Source organism: Acomys minous (genome assembly GCF_964271855.1).
Source record: "Acomys minous genome assembly, chromosome: 12".
NCBI classification, from domain to species: Eukaryota; Metazoa; Chordata; class Mammalia; order Rodentia; family Muridae; genus Acomys; species Acomys minous.
In genome coordinates this window covers 95,680,668-95,702,261 of record NC_140493.1, presented here as the reverse complement: position 1 = coordinate 95,702,261, position 21,594 = coordinate 95,680,668, and the positions used below count along the sequence as shown (strand labels likewise).

Below are 21,594 nucleotides of genomic sequence, written 5' to 3'. Positions count from 1 at the left end.
CCCTGGGTTCAGCCCTTTACATCCTATGCCTTGTTTGTTTGTTTGCCTGTCTGACTTTTCAAGACAAGGTCTGTCTGTGTAACAGCCCTGGATGTCCTGGGTTCTCTTTGTAGAGCAGGCTTGGCCTCAAAGTCACAGTAGTCTGCTTGCCTCTACCTCCCAAGGGCTGGGATTACAGGTGTTCGCCACAGCCGGCTCATTTTATGCCATTTAACCCAACACTACCATAGCAGCATTATTTCAAACTGTCATCTGCTAGGTGTGGTTGGGCAAGCCTGTACTCAGTATGTAGGAGGTCCAGGAGGTCCAGGTAGGATGCTTCCTATAACTTCAAGGTCAGTCTGGGTCATACAGTGAGGTACATAGAGATACCTTGGTCAAAAGACGCTAGGAGAACAGGACTTGAAATGTAAGCGGAATGCAGCCTGCTCAAGCACCCTATACCATACAACCTAATAAGCAATCAGACCTTTACAGTCCAAATCCCCTCAACCAATACCTTTCCCTGCTGCAGTGAACAGGGATGTGGGGATGTAGAAAGCCCTGCTGCTGACAGTCAGCATCCAGACCAGTGATGGGCCAGGCACAGCGCTGGGCAGTTTAATTATAATATTATCACAGGGACAGAAACATCCCCCCCACACACACAAGCCAGCCCCAATCCTATCCTTGAAGGCCAGGGGTACAGACCTTGATAATAGTGTTGGAAACGAAGAGGAACTAACAAGGAAGCAGGGACAGAGGAGCCTTTATTCCTGGGCCTCCCAAAGCCTGGACCAGGCCTTTTTCACACAGCTGCTCGGCACTACTCATTGTTCATCCGGCTGCATCCCCATCCCTAGCCCACAGCCATGGGAAGGGGGCAGGCATCCAAGGCCAGAGCTGGAAGCTCCCTACCTCCCTCCTGCTGCACTCAGCCTAGGTACCCACTCGGAGTAAGTGCATAGAAGGCATCCTTAGGCACCCAGGTTTCGAGGTCTGCCGTATAGCAGCAGGCACAGGCGTGACCTGGGCTGGTATTTACACACACACACATTCTCTCTCTCTCTCTCTCTCTCTCTCTCTCTCTCTCTCTCTCTCTCTCTCTCTCTCCTCTCTCTCTTCTCTCTCTCTCTCCTCTCTCTTCTCTCTCTCTCTCACTCACACACACACACACACACACACACACACACATTCTCTCACACACAACAGACACACACACACACACACACGCACGCACGCACGGTCCAGTTGATCATGCTACCTCTTTTCTATAGCCATCCTCCTAGGTCGCAAGAGAGGATGGGGCAGGCCATCCACCACGTGCTTTTACCATGCCCACCATTACCAGCTGAAGAGGTTCAAAGGGCACAGGTGGAGCTTTTCATGACTACACTGCCTGTTACACTGCCTGCTGACAGGGAGAGCAACCTCTCTCTTTTCTCTCTCTCTCTCTCTCTCTCTCTCTCTCTCACACACACACACACACACACACACACACACATACACACATACACACACACACACACAGAGCCTCAGGAGTGGGCAGGGCCTCAGGAGCCCCACCCACTAAGAACTGTTAAACTGTCTCTAAAGCACAGGGAAGGGCAAGGCTTCTAGAGGCCCTTAGTTACTGTTAACTGCTGGTAAATCCCCAGGGAGGGAGCTGCTGAGAGTTCAAGAGGCAACTGACATGTCATGTCCAGAGGACAGCTTTCCACACTGTAGCCTGTAGTAGTAGACTCTGTATTACTCATTTTCTCAAAACAGGTTTTCAGTAGCCATTATAATCTACCTACAGAAACGACAAAGCAAGCATTTCCCCTCCTTTGCCCATGAGGTCAAAAGCATTAACTGCGCAAGCCTGAGGTTTCAGGGATGGGGATGCTGGACACCATCTTTTGAAAAAGAGTCATGGAATGTGTGGCCTTTTTTTTTTTTTTTTTTTTGTCCTGGTTTTTTGAGACAAGGTTTCTCTGTGTAGCCTTGGCTGTCCTAGACTTGATTTGTAGACCAGGCTGGCTTCGAACTCACAACGATCCGCCTGCCTCTGCCTCCCGAGTGCTGGGATTAAAGGTGTGTGCCTGGACCTATTTTTTTAAACTACCCATATGCAGAGAGTGGGTGCCCTCTGCTACTTCATTCATTCTCAGTCCTTCAGACACCAACTGGGGTGGGGCTTGTGGGAGTCACACACCAAGCAACTTTGCAGTTCTCTGGGGACACCAGCTGGGTGGCCTAGAATCAGCTGAGCTTTTGTTATAACTGGAGTCACTGTCACACTGCTCAGAGAAGGGCTCAGCTCTACCAGCCGGCCTGGTTCAGAGGGCAGTCACAGTCCAGGTTGTCATTAGTGCATCCTATCAGCTAGACGGCCACCCACTTGCTAGGATGACTCATGGAGCCCAGGAAAACTGCTGCTGCTGTTGCTACTGATGCTGCTGCTGTTGCTACTGATGCTGCTGCTGCTGCTGCTGATAATGGTGGTGGTAATGATGATGATGAGGATGATGATGGTGATGATGGTGCTGCTGCTGCTGCTGCTGGTCGTGGTAGTGGTGATCTATTTCACAGTGAATTCAGGGGAACAGTGAAGAGCACATAGATGAGGTGAGCTGGGAAGGCTCCCATGAAGTGTAGAGTTTGGGAACTGATGGACACATCAACCCAGAACCACGCTGACCCCCATCTGTGGGACCTCTATGGAAGCTTTCATTATACAAGCCCAAGTGACTATTGAAATATGGTCTTGCTATTCACCCAGGCTGTCCCAGAATCTGTAATCCTGCATCCTCAGCATTCTGAGAGTAGGAGCTTCCAGTGTGAGCCACCATACCCTGGTCTGACCTGTCCTCTGTTCCACCTCCCCTCTCCCCAAGGCACACAGCCTGAGGCTGAACATTTCAAGCATGCAATTGTGCCTTGGTCTTGCTAATGACTAACCTTCAGAAGCCCATCAAGAGTGGTGGCTCACACCTGTAATCCCAGCACTCAGGAGGCAGAAGCAAGCGTACCTCTGTGAGTTCGAGGCCAGCCTGGTCCACAAAGCAAGTACAGGACAGCCAAGGCTATGCAGAGAAACCTTGTCTCAAAAAACCAATAATAATAATAATAATAATAATAATAATAATAATAATAATAATAATAATAATTTTTTAAAATGACCTCATTTGAACAAATGACTTTCCAAGTAATTTAGGAGCTCTATGCCAGCAACTGGGTGGCAGGTACCAAACATGTGTTTCCTGATATAGCTAGCACATTCCCTCAGACAAGAAACGAGAAGCTGCCGGGTGGCGGTGGCCCACACCTTTAATCCCAGCACTCGAGAGGCAGAGCCAGGTGGATCGCTATGAGTTCGAGGCCAGCCTGGTCTACAAAGCAAGTCCAGGACAGGCAAGGCTACACAGAGAGACCCTGTCTCAATAAATCAAAAAGAAAGAAAAAAAAAGCAACTAGAAGTTAATGTAATGTGTGTCCTTGCTTATTACTGTAAGTTAATTGTATGAAAGAATGGGCTTCCTTACGACACTCTGCTTTACTCTCTTGTTTATGATGTGTACCGGCTGTGTATGGGTTTGTGCACATGGGCGGATGCAGGTGCCCACTGAGGCCACAGGAGGGCTTCACTGTATCATCCTGGATATGATGTCACAGGTGGTTGTGAGCCACCTGGCATGAGTGCCAGGAACTGAACTCAGGCTCTCAGTAAAAGCAGCACATGCTCTTTGGCTACCAAGCCATCTCTCCAACCCCTGTTATGACGTTTGTATGCTATACAGGGGTCATATTCCCCTCCTCTGTCACCCTGTCATGTCCTCTCCCCACCAGACCTCCTCTTTCCCCTCCAAGATAGCCCATCTTTTTTTTTTTTTTTTAAGATTTATTTATTACTTATACAATGTTCTGCCTGCTTGTTCACCTGCAGGCCAGAAGACGGCACCAGATCTCACTGTAGATGGTTGTGAGCCACCATGCAGTTGCTGGGAATTGAACTCAGGACCTTTGGAAGAGCAGCCAGCGCTCTTAAACCTCTGAGCCATCTCTCCAACCCCAAAACAGCCCATCTTCTACTTCCATGTCTCGAAGGAATTTTGTTCTGGTCGTTAGTGCTTTTTGTTGAAGGTGCTGGAGGTAGGGAGAGCTGGTGAACCACTGTCTCTCTAGCTTTCTGTTTCCTTTGTCACAGCTGCTTTCCAGAAAGCCAAGGAGTTGGCAATCTTCTGTAGACACTGCTAAGGTCATTGCAGCCCCGTGGTGGCCCAGGCTGCTGCTGACTGGCGTACACCTCCAGCCGGCACCTGGAACTGCACATCAACGCTGCGGAGGAGGAATCAGAGCCAGCTGCCTCTTCTCCCCCTTAGGGATTTCACACATATACACACTACCAACAGCATCTTTCTGGTCAGGGAGTCATGAAGCGTGGTTTCTGGGTTCCCTGTACCTGCACAGGATGAGGTAGAAGTTGGGGGAGCCCTCTGCACCACACCTCTGCATCCAGGTGTGATGAGAAAACGCCACCTGCACTTGAAGGTACCCAGCTTTTGGTAGAGAAATGGATGTTCAAGGCTCTATAAGAGTAGGGAAGTATGGGCTGGAGAGATGGCTCAATGGTTAAGAGCACAGCCTGCTCTTCCAAAGGTCCTGAGTTCAACTCCCAGCAACCATATGGTGGCTCACAACCATCTGTAATATGATATGATGCCCTCTTCCAGCCTACAGGTGTATATGTAGCCAGAAAACTGTATACATAATAAATAAATAAATAAATCTTTAAAGAAAAAAAAAAGAGTAGGGAAGTCCACAAGGAGTTACATGGTGGAGGGCTGTCAGAGACCCAATAAGGTGTCATTCCAGCCAGCCAGCGGTGATGTAATGACTGCTAAAATGCCTGGACATATTCTTAATTTATTCTGTCTACAATGGAGGCGGGATAATCTGCAGGTCCCTGAAAACACGGCCCTCTTTCAAATCACTGCCAAAACCAAAAAAACAAAACCACCCAAGTGTCTAAAAAGAAGTGTCACTTATTTCTTCAACTACTGTCTACATGGGTTTGCTGTTGCCACAAATACGGTGGAAAAACCATTCCTGAAACGGAAGGCTTAGAAGAAGAAGCCATGCCGGCCTTCAGCTGACTATGTGAGCGATGACTGCACAACACTGGCTGGTTTCCAACCCCCTGTAGCCCAGTTCCTCCCCTGACTCTGCCACGAGGCTGGAGAGGCAGCGGCTACCCAAGAGAAGCTCTTCTCTGAAAGCAGAGAACCAACACAGCCTCAGGAAGTCGGCTAACACACACACGCTCGCTTTGTTCTTCATGCCACAGGCAAAAGCGAGCCACGTGCCACAGGACCAGCCCAACGCCCAGGGACAGGAAAGGACAATCCAGCCACAATGAGACTGACTGCTGGGAAGTGCTGGAAAGTGGGGTGTAGGACTCTCTCTCGGTGTGCGAGGAGCCCTAGTTTGGAGACTGTATAACCTGCGCTCATTCCTCTAGGGTTCCCCATAGCGACAGGAAGTGCCTTCTGACTCAGTTCTCTTTGGGGTCAGAAACCCTGACAAGGCAAGAACCGTATCTCCTTCCTCTTCGCTCCCTCCTCCCACTCACCACCCCCACCCCCAGTGCTTAGCACAAAGCCCTGCCTCACCAATGACTTGGGAATATTCCTGAGTACATTTTATTCTGTTCCCTCAGTCCCCATGTGTGACTCATGACATATAGACCAGCGTATGGAAAGTCATCTCGTTTCATCCAATACTTCTCCCATAAACTGGGAAGAGACTGTGCCCTTCGTAGTTGAGATCTGTGCCCAGAAGTGTCTGCCACCAAATCTTGAATCTATTGTCTTCCACAGAGAATTCCAGAAGAAAGGACAAAAGAACTAAACAGGTTAATGACATTTCCACCTCTCATTTGAAATGGGATTCTCAATCCTTGCTTTCAGGAGGATGAAGCAGAAGATCGGGAGTTCGAGGCCAGCCTGGGCTACATAGTGAGACAGGGTCTCACCACTCCTGTAACCCACCAAAAAGATATGAGGAAGGCTGTCTAAAGGTTCGAATCTACTCAGTGACTCGTTTAGTCAAGAAGAGCTCCAGACAGTGAGCTTGCCCAGGAACACCTACCACTCCTTTCAAGGCCCCTTGGGGCGCCTAGCAGACAAAAGCAAGGCTTGTGCCAGAGGATGTCCTGCTGCCTTCTCAGGGGAACCGCTGAAGGAGGATTGTGGTGAGCCCTGAAGTGGGCCACTGCTGCCAGGTCCAGGCCACGTGGGTAGAGAGGGCACCCTAGGGCAGTGACTCATGAGTTATTCCCCAGTCCCTACAGAGGGTTGTTCAGTGCAGGCTGATAGAGGGAAAGGACGGTTAGTGAGTGTGCCATAAGGTGTCTTGATTATAATATATTGGATCATTTCAGACCTTTTGAAAAAAATTGATGGCCCCTGGCCTCCAGGCCTTTTGTAGTGCTTTTTTTTTTTTAATTGTTTGCTTGTTTAAGAGGAAAGGTTTAGGGCTGGAGAGATGGCTCAGAGGTTAAGAGCACTGTCTGCTCTTCCAGAGGTCCTGAGTTCAGTTCCCAGCAACCACGTGGTGGCTCACAACCATCTCTAATGTGATATGATGCCCTCTTCTGGCCTGCAGGCTTACATGTAAGCAGAGCACTGTATACATAATAAATCGTAAAAAAAAAAAAAAAAAGAGGAAAGGTTTACATCAGCGTGTGATTTTGGATGTTTCAGCCATTGTTGGCCAGCCCTGTTGCTTTTGGGCCTGCAATGGGACAGCACGACATGGTGAGAGCCCACAGTGGAGGCAGCCTGTTCAAAGCTGGACATAAAAGAGAGAAAGAAGAGGTACGGGGAGTCTGGAGAGATGGCTCAGCGGTTAAGAGCACTGGCTGTTCTTCCAGAGGTCCTGAGTTCAATTCCCAGCAACCACGTGGTGGCTCACAACCATCTATAATGTGATCTGGTGCCCTCTTCTGGCCTGCAGATGTACATACAGAGAAAGCACTGTATACATAATAATAAGTAAATAAAACTTAAAAAAGAAGAAGAAGAGGAGGAGGAGGAGGAGGTACGGTTCATAATCCCCTCTGAGGCTAAATACCTACTGACTGAAGTATCTCCCTTAAAGCACTATTTCTTAACATTTCTACCACCTCCCAATAGTGTCAGGCTAACTACCAAGCCTGTAACACCTGGGCCAGTCCAAATGGTAGCAGCTGGCTCCGTTCCAGCTAAATCAAGTTTCCCTCAGGAAAAGAATTCTAAACTGGGGCGGGGTGGCGCACGCCTTTAATCCCAGCACTCAGGGAGGCAGAGACAGGCGGATCGCTGTGAGTTCGAGGCCAGCCTGGTCTACAATCCTGTCGCAAAAAAACAACAAAACAAAACAAGAAAGAATCACAGACCCACTTCATTTGCATACTCGTAAATCCCATAAAAAAAAAAAAACCACAACCTGGAAGCCATAATATAAGTGAAGAGGACCTGGTGTAGAGCCATGCTCACCGCTCCTCAGGAAGATGGGCAGCTGTCTGCCTCAAGATCCAGCTATACCACTCCTGGCCATGTACCCAAAGGACACTTTATCTTACCACAAAAACACGTGCTCAACCATGTTCATTGCTGCTCTATTCATAATAGCTAGACATTGGAAAATACCTAGATGTCCCTCAACAGAAGACTGGATAAAGAAAATGAGGTACATTTACACAATGGAGTGTTACCCAGCTATTTAAACAAAAGACATCACGACATTTACCGGCAAATGGATGGAGCTCTGATTAAAAAAAAAAAAAAATCATCCTAGTGAGGTATTCCAGGCCCAGAAAGAGAAATGTGTGGATATTAGCTATGTATTTAGTTATGTATGGATACTAGCTGTTAAGTCAATGATAACCAGGCTACAATTCGTAGAACCACAGAGAGGGTAGATACAGAGTGAGGGATTAGAGAGAACAAATACATCTCATTAGGAAAAGACTATGGATGGATGGGGGCTGGAACAGGAGGATCAAGTGGGGAGGGGAGAAAAATACAAGAAGAGAAACAGCTAACATTAAGGAGCATTTGAGAGGTAGCATGGAAACTTAACACAGGAGAAACTTCCTAAAATATATATGCATATGAAGCCAATCTAAATGAAAACTCCAAATAAGTCTAGAGACAAGAGTCCCAACTGGCCACCTCTTGTAACCAAATGGTGCGTCCATTACAGGAATTGGATTGTATCTAATTGAATTGTTAGCCAACTGGTCCTCACGGGATCCCCTAAAAACCCATACTGTTAACCAGGACTATAGGTTGCTCTCCACAAACTGGCCGCAAGGTCCCACTGCTGCAGACAACACTTACGCAACCACCTACACAACTCCCCGAACACGAAGATGTTCAGTCGGTGCCTAGATAGAACCCTCACCTCCATGTTCTAGTGCCTTTGGTACAAGAAGGTACTTTGCACACTACCAAATGTGAAACTCAAACAGCAAGCCAGCTACAAACCCTTCCATCTACAATGACGTGCTGTCTGCAAGGTACAATAGGAAAGGGTGGCACAAAGCTTGTGGGAGTTAACAAGCCAGTAACTGACTTGACTTAAGGCCCACCTTGTGAGATAGAATCCATACCCAAAATGTTTGAGGTGACCAAGAACCAGCGACTAGATAGCCCAGGGACCTAGGGTAAAACTAAATATTACTGGTCAAGAAGAAGAAAGAAGGGGCTGGAGAGATGGCTCAGAGGCTCAGAGCACAACCTGCTCTTCCAGAGGTCCTGAGTTCAATTCCCAGCAACCACGTGGTGGCTCACCACCATCTATAATGAGATTTGGTGCCTCCTTCTGGCCTCCAGGTATAAAGCACTCATATCCATTAAATAAATAAACAAACCTTTTGGAAGGAGGAGGAAGAAGAGGAGGGGGGGAAGGAGGAGGAGGAAGTAGTGATAAAGTGACTCCTAATGATATTCTGCTTGGTCAACCATTATCAGAGAAGCTTCCTCCTGCAGCAGATGGGGACAAAAAAAAGAGACCCACAGCCAGACATTCCGCAGAGAGTGAAAGACCTTGGAACACTGAGCCCTAATGGAAAGACTTCATCAAATCCCTCCTCTCAGAGCTCAGGGAACTCCAAGAAGAAGCAGAAAGAGTGTAAGAGCCAGAGGGGATGGAAGACACCAATTAAACAAGGCCCTCTAAAATCAATACGAGCAAAGCTCATATTAACTCACAGACACTGAAAGAGAACATTTACTAAGTACTCTTAAGGCTTCTCTTTCTCATTCCCACCTCTGTGGCCCGCTCTTAGACCCTAGGCTCCCTCTGGGGCAAAGTCTGCAAGGGTACAGTACTCACACTGCCCTCCCTGCCCTTTATTAGCCACGATTCAGAAAAACAGGTGTCACTTCCTGTAGAGGAACAAAAGCAATTAAGCTGAGCCTCCCAGCTTCATGCCTCCAGGGACTGACCGCAAGCAAATTAAACTAACACGTCCGAGAGAGCCCTTAGGGAGATCACGCGGTATAAGACACGTCCAAACAACTGTTTCCTGGCTCCGGAAAACCAGACCTGAGGATCCCATTTGGACCCAAGATCTACTCTCTTCGGACTAATGCCTCTTGTGAGGCACCCAGGTTAATGGTGCCACATGAGCGCATCTTCGGCTTAAGGAGGCTAAACCACAGCCCCAAAGTCGCACAGACAGGGTTGAGGGTTAGATCTGACGCAGATCTGTGGGAGGCAGGCGGTCCGGACGCCCCAGTAGCCGAGTCTCTCTGCGCTACCCAGAACCCAGGGATCCTCCGAGCCAGAGCCAGCCGCAAGGTCCCTTTCTTAAGCTTAGAAAGCCTGCAACCTGGAGCAACGAAGAGCTGCTGGCCCCGCCCCTTGGCTTCTCCCGGCCCTGTGATTGGTTCCGCGCTCCGGGGGCGGGGCCGGAGCGCCGAGCCAACGTGATGGCGTCAGACGCCGCGCTCCGCTTCCTGTTGTCAGTGCCTCTGGAGCCGCAGCTTCTGCTCTGAGGGGTTGCTTCTCCTGCAGCACGGTCACCTACTCCTGCTCCCTTTGGTGAGTCTGGGATCTGGACGTGGAGGGAAGCGCGGGGCGGTGACGCGAACCGGCGGTGGACCTGCAGCCTCGCAGCCACTTGCCACCCATGGGTGCCTTGAGACTTGGGGTGGGAACCTCGGCCCTTTCGCAGCCCGGGCCTGCTCCCACCGCGGCCAGCGGCCACCGGGTCTGTCCCCTCCATCTCCGCCGCAGCCAACCTCAGCCTTGAGCCGGGGCCCCTAACCGCCGGTCTTGCGTAAGTGTAGCCTCACTCGTGACCCCTCTTTAGCCCAGTTGCTACCCGATCATCTGAGCCACATCCTTCGCCGCCACTTACCCCAGCACCACGCTCATCCCTCAACTCTTGTGAACCTAACCCCCGACCCTCCATTCTGGCTCAGATTTCTTATCGCAGCATCTGACACCCCGCCGTGAGGTCTGTTCACTCATTCCCAAACACCCTAGGTCTGTCTCTTTGCCACTGACCCCCTACCAAAGTGGTCTCCTGTTGAACTCGCCTGTTTCTTCTTGGTAACTGTCATCTCGGCTTTCTCTCGGGTCTTGTGTGTATCGTATTTTTACCGATTCTTACCCTAATTTCCTAGCTGATCATAGAAGTCATTCTCTCCGGCAAGATCCTGCGGACACTGCGCTGCCCGAGTCTTTTTCTAAATTCTCCCCAACTCTGCTGCTTCAGTTCCTACCACCTTTCCCCAGTCTTTTGTTATTTTATTTTTTTAGGTTTTTCGAGACAGGGTTTCTCTGTGTAGCCTTAGCTGTCCTAGAACTCACTTTGTAGACGAGGCTGGCCTCAAACTCACAGAGAACCACTTGCCTCTGCCTTCCCAAGTACTGAGATTAAAGGCGTGGGGCCACTACTCCTGGCTTTAGTCTGTTTTTGTTCCTTTGGTTTTGTGGCCTAGGGGGTGGGGGTGGGTTTTTGTTTTTGTTATTGTTATTGGTTGTTTTGTGACAGGTCTCTCTAAATAGCCAGAGCTAGCCTTGGCTTCCTGATCCTCCCTGCCTGCACCTCCTAAGCGCTGGGATTGTAGGCATGAGTCACCATGTCTGGCCTGACTTTTTCAATTCCTTCCTTGATCCAGCTCTCTTTCACTTTGAGAACTTAAGGCACAGCCTCCTATCACTCTCACCTGCTATTCCTCAGCAGCCATGTCTGTTCCTTGCCCATAGCCCAGCAGTCTAAACAGCAGAACCCGTGTGTACTCGTATCGCAAATGAGTATAGAGCTTTTTACCCCCAGATTCTTGGGGGAGAGGTTTTTCCTGCTTTCTGATGTCCTGGATGTGTCTCCACAGATGGTTTTCGTATTAAATCACGTGTGCCTGTCGTTGCAATGGTCGGTGTCATTCAAATACCTGGAAGGTGAGAGGCGTGGCCACTCGCCCGCCTCATTCATGCCGAGGCAGTGGGAACCAGCCCTTCCTCTTGGCTGGTGTTCTGGCAGTAGAGAGCCTCGCTGTTGGTTGTGCCCACAGACTCCTGCCCATGTGTCAGTCCTAACACCTCTTAGTGGTCCTTTCTGCATAGCTGCATGCAGAATCTTTCCCATTATTGAAGCCAGGGACGTAGTGGCCATCAGAAGCATGTTGTAAGCCGTAAACAGTCCTGGGGAGGCTGGAGGACTAAGTGGGTACAGGGGCTGTAAAGTCCTGGGTCACTCAGTCTTAGCCACTGGGGTTTGTAGGAGCCTGTGAAGGAGAGTTACCTGTCAGTAGTGGAGGCAGATGGGTGTCTTTAAGGTCCAGTGCTCAGCGTTTATAGCACCCTGTGGACTTTCTGGTGTACGTTTCCCCAGTGTTCTGACGTGCTTGCTTCGGGAGATGGCAGCCCCACCCTCCAACCCCAGTGCTGGAGATTGAATTCAGGACCTTGTACATGTTAGGCGAGTAGTCTACCACTGAGCTACACTTCCAGCCCTTCTGGCAATTGTGAAGGGCCCCTGAGAGACCATCGTTGCTGCCACATCGTCGCTTACCTCTTCCTTTGGTGCAGCCTTCAGAATGGCTTTTGGCTCTTCGGCAGACGTTTGACAGTAGCGCTACCACGTAAAGCAGCAGTATGCCTCAGCTCCCCACAGTCTGTCAAGTAGATGGGCCTGTTCTGTATGCCTTCCCTGTACCTACTGAGTCATTCAAGAGTTGGGTTTGTTGTTTGTTTGTTTGTTTGTTGTTTGTTTTTTCCTTCTGGTTTTTGAGTGCCACTCGTGTCCTAGGCCCTAGAAACCCAGTGATGAATAGGTTCTTCCCAAGTTCTTGCTTCCGTACATTGAGAGCATACACGTTGTTGGAATCCAGGAGCAAAGCCAGGTACAGTGGTACCCATCTGTGACCCTCCGTACCCAGGAGGCTAAGAATGGAGAGTTCAAAGCCTTCCCCAGGAGGTTTAAGACTTTCCTGGGCGACATATTGAGTTCAAGGTCAGTTTATGCTACCTAGTAAGACCCTGTCTCAAAGTAAAACTAACAAGGGCTGGGGATATTGCTCAGGGGCAGAGCACTGGCTGAGTATGAAGCTCTGAAGGAAAAACATGAAAGCCAAGCATAGCTGGCCAGGCTTCATACTCTGTGCATTAAGGGAGGAGAAAGTAAGAAGACTGCTCTACGTTGAGGCCAGCTTGAACTGATGGGAGGTACTGGATGGAAGGCAAGTGGAGGGGACATGTGTCCAGCGGGAACAGACACCCTCATCCAAACTAGTGTCTGGTCTAGTCTCTTACCCTCCAGCAGTATCAGGGCTGGAGAGATGGCTCAGCGGTTAAGAGCACTGTCTGCTCTTACAGAGGTCCTGAGTTCAATTCCTAGCAACCACACGGTGGCTCACAACCATCTATCATGAGATCTGGTGCCCTCTTCTGGTGTGCAGGTGTACATGCAGGCAGAACACTGTATGTGTAATAAATAAATATATCTTTATTTGTTAAAAAAAAATTCAGCTTCAGAAGGAAGGACATTCTGTTTACTCACTTGGCAGTCACATGTCTGAGAGGTCAGCTGCCACTCTGAATCAGAAGATACTTTTGCCATTCTTTCCAACTGAAACAGCATTACTCATCCATTGGTCTGGCAGCTGGATGGCACAAGTGCAGGCAGGGCTGTTCAGAGCGGCCAGATGTGTGATGCAGGCCATGGAAAGAGGGTCGTCGGAGTGGTAGCTCTGTTGAGGTATTTCTGAAGAGAAGCCCTTGCCGTTTACTGATGAATAGGGTGTTTTGAGAGAATGCTCTCCATTCTTTCAAGCCTTGTATAAACCATTTGTCTCCTTTCTTCCTCAAAGTGTAGATGAAATAAGATGACTAGAGCAAATCCTCCCCACATCGAACCTTCAAGAAAGGGCAGTTCTAAAACTTGGGTATCCCAGTGAGGACCTGGGCTCAGCTGGTTGGGGCCATCAATCTGACTAGTAAGGCGGTGTCTTCCTTTAGTTCTTGATAAAATGGAGCTTCTGAGTTCTTTGGACTCGAGACAGTTTGAGCTGAAAAAAAAAAAAAAAAAAGGACTGAGGTGACCTTAGATTTCTTCTGGTTTATTTTACCTGCTTCTACCGAGCCTGTGTAGTGATCATGGTAGAGATGACTGTTTCTCACAGGACTGTTCTAAGAATTAAACAAAACTGGAGGATGAGATCAAAGAAACTTTTTTCACTCTGGAAAGGCATGGAATGGGAACTCCAGTGCCTTTGGGAGAGGCAAAGCTAGGCCGCTGGAGCTTTCTAAGTGCTAAGAGCTGCCTCCCTGCTAAACTGCCCCTGTAATGTTAGAAGCCCTCAGTATCATTGCCCAAGGCTTCTTGCTCCTTCTGCGTGGCTGTCCTGAAAGCCATACTCTCCTCAAGTCTTGTTCTCAGTGACTGTGAGAAATGGCTGAGGATAGCACGTGCCAGCAGTCCCACATGCTGGTAGATCTGAGGTCTGAGCCAGCAGGCGGGCAATGGACCACTGACCCAGCAGTCAGAACAACTTCCGTGAGCACGTGCGTTCCTGTTTCCCTGAAGGACTATAGTTTAGACACAACTAACTAATGTTTTAGCTTCCTTCAAAGAAGGGTAAAGGTGCCAGGCGTGGTGGGACATGTCTTTAATTCCAGCACTGGGGAGGCAGAGGCAGGAGGATGTCTGTGCATTTGGAGCCAGTCTGGTCTACAAGACAGCAGGATAGCAAGGACTACATGGAGAGACTCTGACTCAAAAAATAAAAAAAGTAAAAGTGTTCTGAATGGCTGCCTAAACCTGAATTTTTTTGGTTTTTCAAAATAGGGTTTCTCTGAGTAACAGCTCTGGCAGTCCTGGAACTTAATGTGTAGACCAGGCTGGCCTCAAACTTAAGGAGATCCACCTGCCTCTGCCTCCCAAGTGCTGGGATTAAAGGCATGTGCCACCACCACCCCGGCTTAAACCTGAAATTTTTTTAATCTATTTTGTGATTTGTGAAATGGTCGTTCTGGGATCCTGAGCTAGTGTCAGTTATTTTGTGGCTTTTCTGAGTTTCGGCTGGTTACTTCTCTCTGCTTGAAACCGTGCACTCTGGCTTTCTTGGCTTCAGTTTATTTGGGGTTTAGTTTGGGTTTTCTTTTGTTTTAATTAATTAGTCTCTCTCTCTCCCTCTCTCTCTCTCTCTCTCTCTCTCTCTCTCTCTCTCTCTCTGTGTGTGTGTGTGTGTGTGTGTGTGTGTGTGTGTGTGTGTACTATATGCAATGACAGAAGAGAGCATCAGATCCCCTAAAACTGGAGTTACAGGCTGTTGTGAGATCCCTGGGAACCAAATCCAGACTTCTGCAAGAGCAGTAAGTGCCCTTAATTCTAAGCCATCCCTCAGTTAGGTTACTTGAGATGGAGGTGTAACCAGGCTGGCCTGGAACTCCTTATATGGCTGAGAGTGGGCCTGAACTCAGCAGTCCTCCTGCCTCAGTGTACTCCCCAGAGTGCCGCAACTACAAGAATGAGCCCAATCTGTTGGGCTTTGGACTTTGTTTAGCACAGTTTTGGGTGGGTTTGTTTGTTTGTTTATTATTTTGTTTTTTGGTTTTTCAAGACAGGGTTTTTCTGTGTAGCCTTGGCTGTCCTGGACTCACTTTTTTTTATAGACCAGGCTGGCCTCGAACTCACAGCGACCCGCCTGCCTCTGCCTCCTGAGTGCTGGGATTAAAGGTGTGAGCCACCATGGCCGGCTTTTTTGTTTGTTTTTTAAAAAAGCTATTACTGGGCCACAGTCCTTATTAATAGTGCCCCCATGAGGACAATTACTTTTAGTTAATTAGTTCCAGGAGCTTTAATTGACACAGGCCATTATTTACATTGTTGAGGTCTAAGCCCTAGGGTGCTATTCACACTGACTGAGAGAAGAGCCAGCGGAGTCTGAGGACTGTCTGGAGCAGCAGTGATGCTAAGGCTGACAGAGGCTCGGGCCCTGGAAGTGTGAGGGCTTGGAAGCCAGGGCTGTGGAGCCTGAGCAGCTGGATCTTGTCTGCCGGGCTACACAGGGTAATGCAGAATGAACTCAACGTCCAAGGCAAGCTGGTTGTGGGGAGTTGGGGCTTGGCTACAGCATACGCCACCTTTTCTACCATCCTGGAAACCAGAGTGTCTAGCTGGCCTCCCAAAGCCTTGGGAATCCCTGGGGAGGCGAAGCAGTGTGGAAGGGTGAAGCCAGAGTTTGTCGTCAGTCAGAGCCAAGGGCTCTTCTGGCAGCTTATCTCTCTGAGGGCCACGCCTCTCCACACACCTGCCTCCCTGTACAAGGCTTTCCTTGGGTCCTGGTTCCTGTGCCCTTTTTTTTTTACCACCATCTAAGAAGCTCGAGATGGGCTTGATCCCATCATTGAGGACCACCCTGTTTCTCTCCTATTCCAGCCTCACGTTCCACAGAACAAGGTGTTCTGTAAACCTTGCCTGCCAGACTGGCCCTAATGATCCTTGGAACTGCAGCTGAAGTGTACTCTTCCCAGCCCATCTCAAGGTCTAGCTCTGAGGATGGCATTTACTTAGGAGTCTGGGGTTTCCTCTGAGCTGGGACTGGCATTGCTGAGTGGTGGAGCCACACCACTATTGTGTAAATTTGTTCCTAGGCCTGCGTCAGCTTCCTTTCCGTCCTTCCTTTATCAGATAAAAGTAACAACATGGCATTCATCCATAGGGTGATAACAGGAGAAGTGTAAACAGGGCGATCTGTGTAGCATCCTTTAGTTGTACAACTTCTCTGTTCCATAACTGAGTGAGATGCCGGAACATTCACTCTGGAGTCCCTTTCCCTAGAGGCTTGTGTGGATATGAATGTGCCTACCTAGACTGAGTGCTCAGGCTTGGGCCAAGGGAAGAAGGCACCTGGCCCTTGGAATCTTCAACTGTGGATACATACATAGGCTGTGGGCAGTGGCACTCCGTGCTTATAGATTTGTGGCTTCATCCATCGGAATTACAGATAGCATTTGTACCCTGAACACATTCTGTTCAGACTTTGCAGCTGAGAAATAAAATCCCATGCTCCCATGGTCCTGCCTGGCTAGAGGCAAATTGTGATGTCAGAACCCGTGTTGGTCATTTAGACATGTATCTGTGACAGCCAGCCTAAAAGTTTTGCCGCCCAGTGCAGAAGTGTGGAGAGAGAGCTGTCTTCTCAAGTGGCTGCAGGGTTGCTTAAGACCCAGGACTGGATCAGAAGTTGGGGACAGGAACAAGACCCAGGGCTCGAGTGTGACTTGTGAGGCCAGCACCTGATCCCCACTAGTTCTTAGGGTGTTCAGTGAAAGTCCCTCCTTCATACCCTAGCAGGCCTTCTGAAGTCCTCACGCTGACAAACCCTTCTGTCTGAGGATTTTTATATGACCCAATAGGTAGGTGTATAAGGTAGACAAATCAAATGTTTAATAATAATAATAAACCATAAGCAAATCAATTTTAAGATAGATCTTTGGTATATATAACAATTTAACAGTTTGTTGAAGACAAAACAAATTTGCCTACTGATGAGGTGGCTGCACTTGTCAGTCCAATTCAAGGTGACTGATTTCATACTCACATGCTAAGGAGATATTAACAGCCTTTGCTTTATAATTAAAGCATTGTGTTTCTATAAAGGCAGAAAATCTTGTACAGTAAACACTGCAAGACTACAAATCGTCTCAAATCTGAGCTGAGAGCTGGGCGTGGTGATGCACACCTTTAGGCTCAGGGCCCAGGAGGCAGAGGTGAGTAGGTCTCTGTCAGTTTGAGGCTAGCCTGGTCTACATAGAATTCCAGGACAGCCAGGGCTACATTAAGAGTCCCTGTCAAAAAGAGCCTGGCCGGAATCCAGGGAATCCAGGCTGAGGTTGATCAGGCAGTGCAATGCATGGTGACTGTATTGTGACTTCCAGTGTCATGCAAATACATGATTTGCATGCTCTGAACCAATGCTACAGGTGAAGCCATGAGATGCAACACAGGCGAGCTTAGCCAGAAATGCCCAGATTAACTAGACATTGCTTTTGAGTTAATTCAGAAACCTTTTCCCATCGATAAGTCTTTTGCAACCCCCACACTCAGTGGTGCCACCCAGTAGGGCCTTCAACCCCCTGTTGAGGAAGCTTGGCAAATTCCTACCCCCCCCAGGTCCAGGCTGTCTGCACAGATTTTAGTGTGAAAAGCCCTTGCCTCCCACTGAAGGTGCACAAGGTTTTGCCCCTCCCAAGACTGAGCCTCTGGCCTGTTTCCGTCCTTAAAATCCAGTCTCAGTTCTTCCTCTCTGCTGCTCAAAGGCCTTTCATTTGCAACCTGAGTGACAGAGGCTGACCGCCTGCTGCCTGCCAGGTGGTTGTGTGTGTGTGTGTGTGTGTGTGTGTCTGTCTGTCTGTCTGTCTGTCTCGAGGTCAGTTGGCAGCATGCTCATCTAGGCTGTGGTTGGGGGGTCAGTTGGGAGCGTGCTCATCTAGGCTGTGGTTGGGTCAGTTGGCAGTGTGCTCATCTAGGCTGAGGTTGGGGGGTCAGTTGGGAGCATGCTCATCTAGGCTGTGGTTGGGGGGGTCAGTTGGGAGCGTGCTCATCTAGGCTGTGGTTGGGGGGGTCAGTTGGGAGCGTGCTCATCTAGGCTGAGGTTGGGGGTTCAGTTGGGAGCATGCTCATCTAGGCTGTGGTTGGGGGGGTCAGTTGGGAGCGTGCTCATCTAGGCTGAGGTTGGGGGGTCAATTGGGAGCGTGCTCATCTAGGCTGTGGTTGGGGGGTCAGTTGGGAGCATGCTCATCTAGGCTGTGGTTGGGGGGTCAGTTGGGAGCATGCTCATCTAGGCTGTGGTTGGGGGGGTCATTATTGGGAACATGCTCATCTAGGCTGTGGTTGGGGGGTCAGTTGGGAGCATGCTCATCTAGGCTGTGGTTGGGGGGTCAGTTGGCAGCATGCTCATCTAGGCTGTGGTTGGGGGGGTCAGTTGGGAGCATGCTCATCTAGGCTGTGGTTGGGGGGCTCAGTTGGGAACGTGCTCATCTAGCTTTGGGGGGGGTGTCAGTTAGCAGCATGTTCATCTAGGCTCCTCTGTCCCTGCAGGTGTCATGTGAGTCTCCTTGAGAGCTGGCTGCCTGAGTGGAAATGCTCTCAGTGGAGAATGGCCTGGACCCTCGGGCTGCCATCCAGGTAGGTGGGCAAAATAGTCGATCCTGTTTTGATCCCAAGGGTAGGAAGGGCTGCACTGGGCCACCATTTCATCAATCTTTCTCTTTAAAAAAAATTTTTTTTCTCTTTTTAGATAGAGCACATGTAGTAGCCTAGAATTGGCCTCAAACTCACTTCATAACAAAGAATTAAACTCTTGATTTTCTTGCTTCGACCTCCAAGGTGCTAGTATTGCTGGCATGTATCGCTTCATCCAGCTTTCACCCACTTTTTTTTTTTTTTTTTTTTTTTTTTTGGTTTTTCAAGACAGTGTTTCTCTGTGTGGCCCTGGCTGTCCTGGACTTGCTTTGTAGACCAGGCTGGCCTCAAACTCACAGCAATCCAACTGCCACTGCCTCTGCCTCCTGGGTGCTGGGATTAAAGGCGTGCACCACCACACCCAGCTCTTATCTACTTTTCTTGTTCTGAAATAAATGAGCACTGTCCAGAGAGAGGCTTCAGGTGAAGATAAATTTACAACAAAACCAGGCTCCCACATGACCCTGACCTTTCTAGAATCTAGATCAGAGTGTGTGTGTGTGTGTGTGTGTGTGTGTGTGTGTGTGTGTGTGTATACCTGTGTGTATACATGCCTGCCTGCTTACTGTGTGTCTGTGTTCCTGGTACATGCACCCTATGGCATGTGTGTGGCAGTCAGAGGAAACTACGGGAGTCTGTTTTCTCTTTTCATCAGTGGGTTCTGGGCACTGAATCAGGTCAGGCTTGGCAACAAGCACCTTAACTGGCTGAGCCTTGCTGCCGTCCCCCAGCCCTGCTTTTTGAGACAGGGTTTCTCATGAACTTGGAGCTTTCTGATGTGGTTAGACTAGCTGGGAAGCAGGCTGCAAGCCCTTGGGATTCTCCAGTCTCTGCCTCCCCAGTGCTGAGACTGCGGATGTCACCATGCCCGGTATTTTATGTGGGTTCTTATGCTTGCACAGCAGTGCTTTACAGTTTGCTCAAGCCCTTAGTTTCGTCTGAAGCAACTGTGCTCACTAGTTGTCTGAAGAGTGGGGTTAACGAGCAGCATCTGTCTTTGAACATGTGCTGTTTTCCAGGAACTTTCCATGCAAAGATGTTTGTGCCCAGTTTGCCCGAACCCCTGCAACAACCTTGTATTGAACTCTTCCTGTGCTTGGCCCTGGCCTTGCTTGGGCACTCTGGCCTGGCGTCTGTGTCCTTAGAAAGGCAGTATGTCAGATAGCTTTTGGGTTCAGTGGAATCCTGTGGTGGCTTCTTTAGAGAATCCTTTCCTCCCAGCACTGCTCCCCAGTTACCAGAATCTTCTATCAAGCAGGAGCTGCAGCCCTAAGACAGCTGCTTTCCCCCTCCTGGCCACTAGAGGGTCAGCTCTACCTGTCTCCCTGCTGGCTTTCAGCTAGGCCTTTGTAGTCCTCCCTGCATTCCCTGACTGCACCTGGTAGACACTTAGTTGAAATAGTCTGTGCTTTCTATATAATGTAATAGTATATTTAAAGTAACATTTACATTTCAACTCTAAGATTAAAATCTTTGCTCCAGAGAACAGTATTCTTAAAGTGTTGGGAGAGGGATGAAAAGATATTGTCCACAGAAAAGGAGAAGGTATTATCTCTGAGAAAGGTCCTGATTCCAAAATATATAGAGAACTACTTCAGCTCAGCATCTAAGAGCTGGTCTGGGGCCAGGGGAAGGCTCTCAGCAGTGGATTTGCAGGAGTTTAGTATGCAGTCTAGGCTGGCCTCAACTTAACTATCAAGACGGCCTCCAGCTCACATGACCGTCCTCAGCTTTTGAGTGTTAGGATTGCAAACCCGTCACTGTGTGAACTCGATGGCCCATCCGTTCTACATGTGGAAGCACATCTGCATAAAAATGTGGATACAAACACACTTAGCAACACTTAGTCAAAAGTGGCAACAAGCTAGGTATTGATTTTCTTATGAGTGGTAAGTAAAGCATGGCACAGCCGTGCAGTGGGACATACTCGATGACAAGAAGGAATTAAATACTGACGCGTCCCAGGGTATAGATAAACCTTGGAAGCTTGCCAAGTCACAGAAGCCAACCTCAGAGTCAAATATTGTATGTTTCTATTTCTTTGAAATGTCCAGAAATAGATGGGTCTGTAAAAGCAGAAAGTAAAATTATCCTACCCCCACCCCCACCCCCACCCCCCCCCCAGCCACTAATACACACTGTTTCTTTCAGTGGTGTTGAAATGCTCTAAACTTAGCTAATGGCAAAGGTTGCACAATTCTCTGAATATACTAAAAACCACTGAACTTTATTTCCTTTTCTAAAACTTTCTACATGTTATTGACTATAAACTTTTTCATATCAAAGAAGTTAAAAAAAACTTCAGATCAAAGAACTATAGACAGAATAAATACAATAAAACCCTTGGGCTTTGGTATTTATTATTTACTAATACATCTGTTATTAAAGGTAATAATAAAAAATGAAATAATGCTGGAAAGATGGCTCAGCTTTTAAGCATACCTGCTGCTGTTTTTTGTTTGATGGTTTGTTTGTTTGTTTGTTTGTTTGGCTATCTTGGAACTCACTGTGTACACCAGGCTGGCCTTAAACTCAGAGCTCCACCTGCCTCTGCTTCCCAGGTGCTGGGATTAAAGGCGTGCGCCACCACATCCAGCCTCACTTGCTGCTTTTGAAAAGGACCCAGATTTAGTTCCTAGCACCCAGTGTTAGTTCAAAACTGCCGATAAGTCCAGTTCCAGGGGGATTTAGCACCCTCCTCTGGTCTCCATGGATACTGCACACACATGGTACACTTACATGCAGGCAAAATAAACTAAAAATAAGTAAACCTTTTTTAGTTTTTTAGAGATTTTATTTTATATGAGAGTTTTGCCTAAATGTAAATGCACCACGTGCATACAGTACCTGTGGCGGCCAGAAGAGGGCCTCAGATTTACTGTACTGGA

The 21,594-nt window shown here is 48.6% G+C and overlaps 1 protein-coding gene across 3 annotated transcripts in view; it reads left to right on the top strand.

Moving 5' to 3' along the window:
• The first annotated feature begins 9,963 nt into the window (after nt 1-9,963).
• The window catches only part of PLEKHM1 (pleckstrin homology and RUN domain containing M1), a 48,760-nt gene continuing 37,129 nt past the window's right edge, over nt 9,964-21,594 (top strand). The window contains exons 1-3 of one of the 3 annotated variants that reach the window (XM_084749985.1): nt 10,002-10,053; nt 14,750-14,832; nt 18,563-18,649. In XM_084749985.1, coding sequence (XP_084606111.1) covers nt 18,605-18,649 — 45 coding nt within the window. In that variant the 5' untranslated portion in view covers nt 10,002-10,053; nt 14,750-14,832; nt 18,563-18,604. Of the gene's footprint in view, nt 10,054-14,749; nt 14,833-17,213; nt 17,233-18,562; nt 18,650-21,594 lie in introns of those variants that run through there. The other 2 variants (XM_084749984.1, XM_084749986.1) reach the window with 2 other exon arrangements.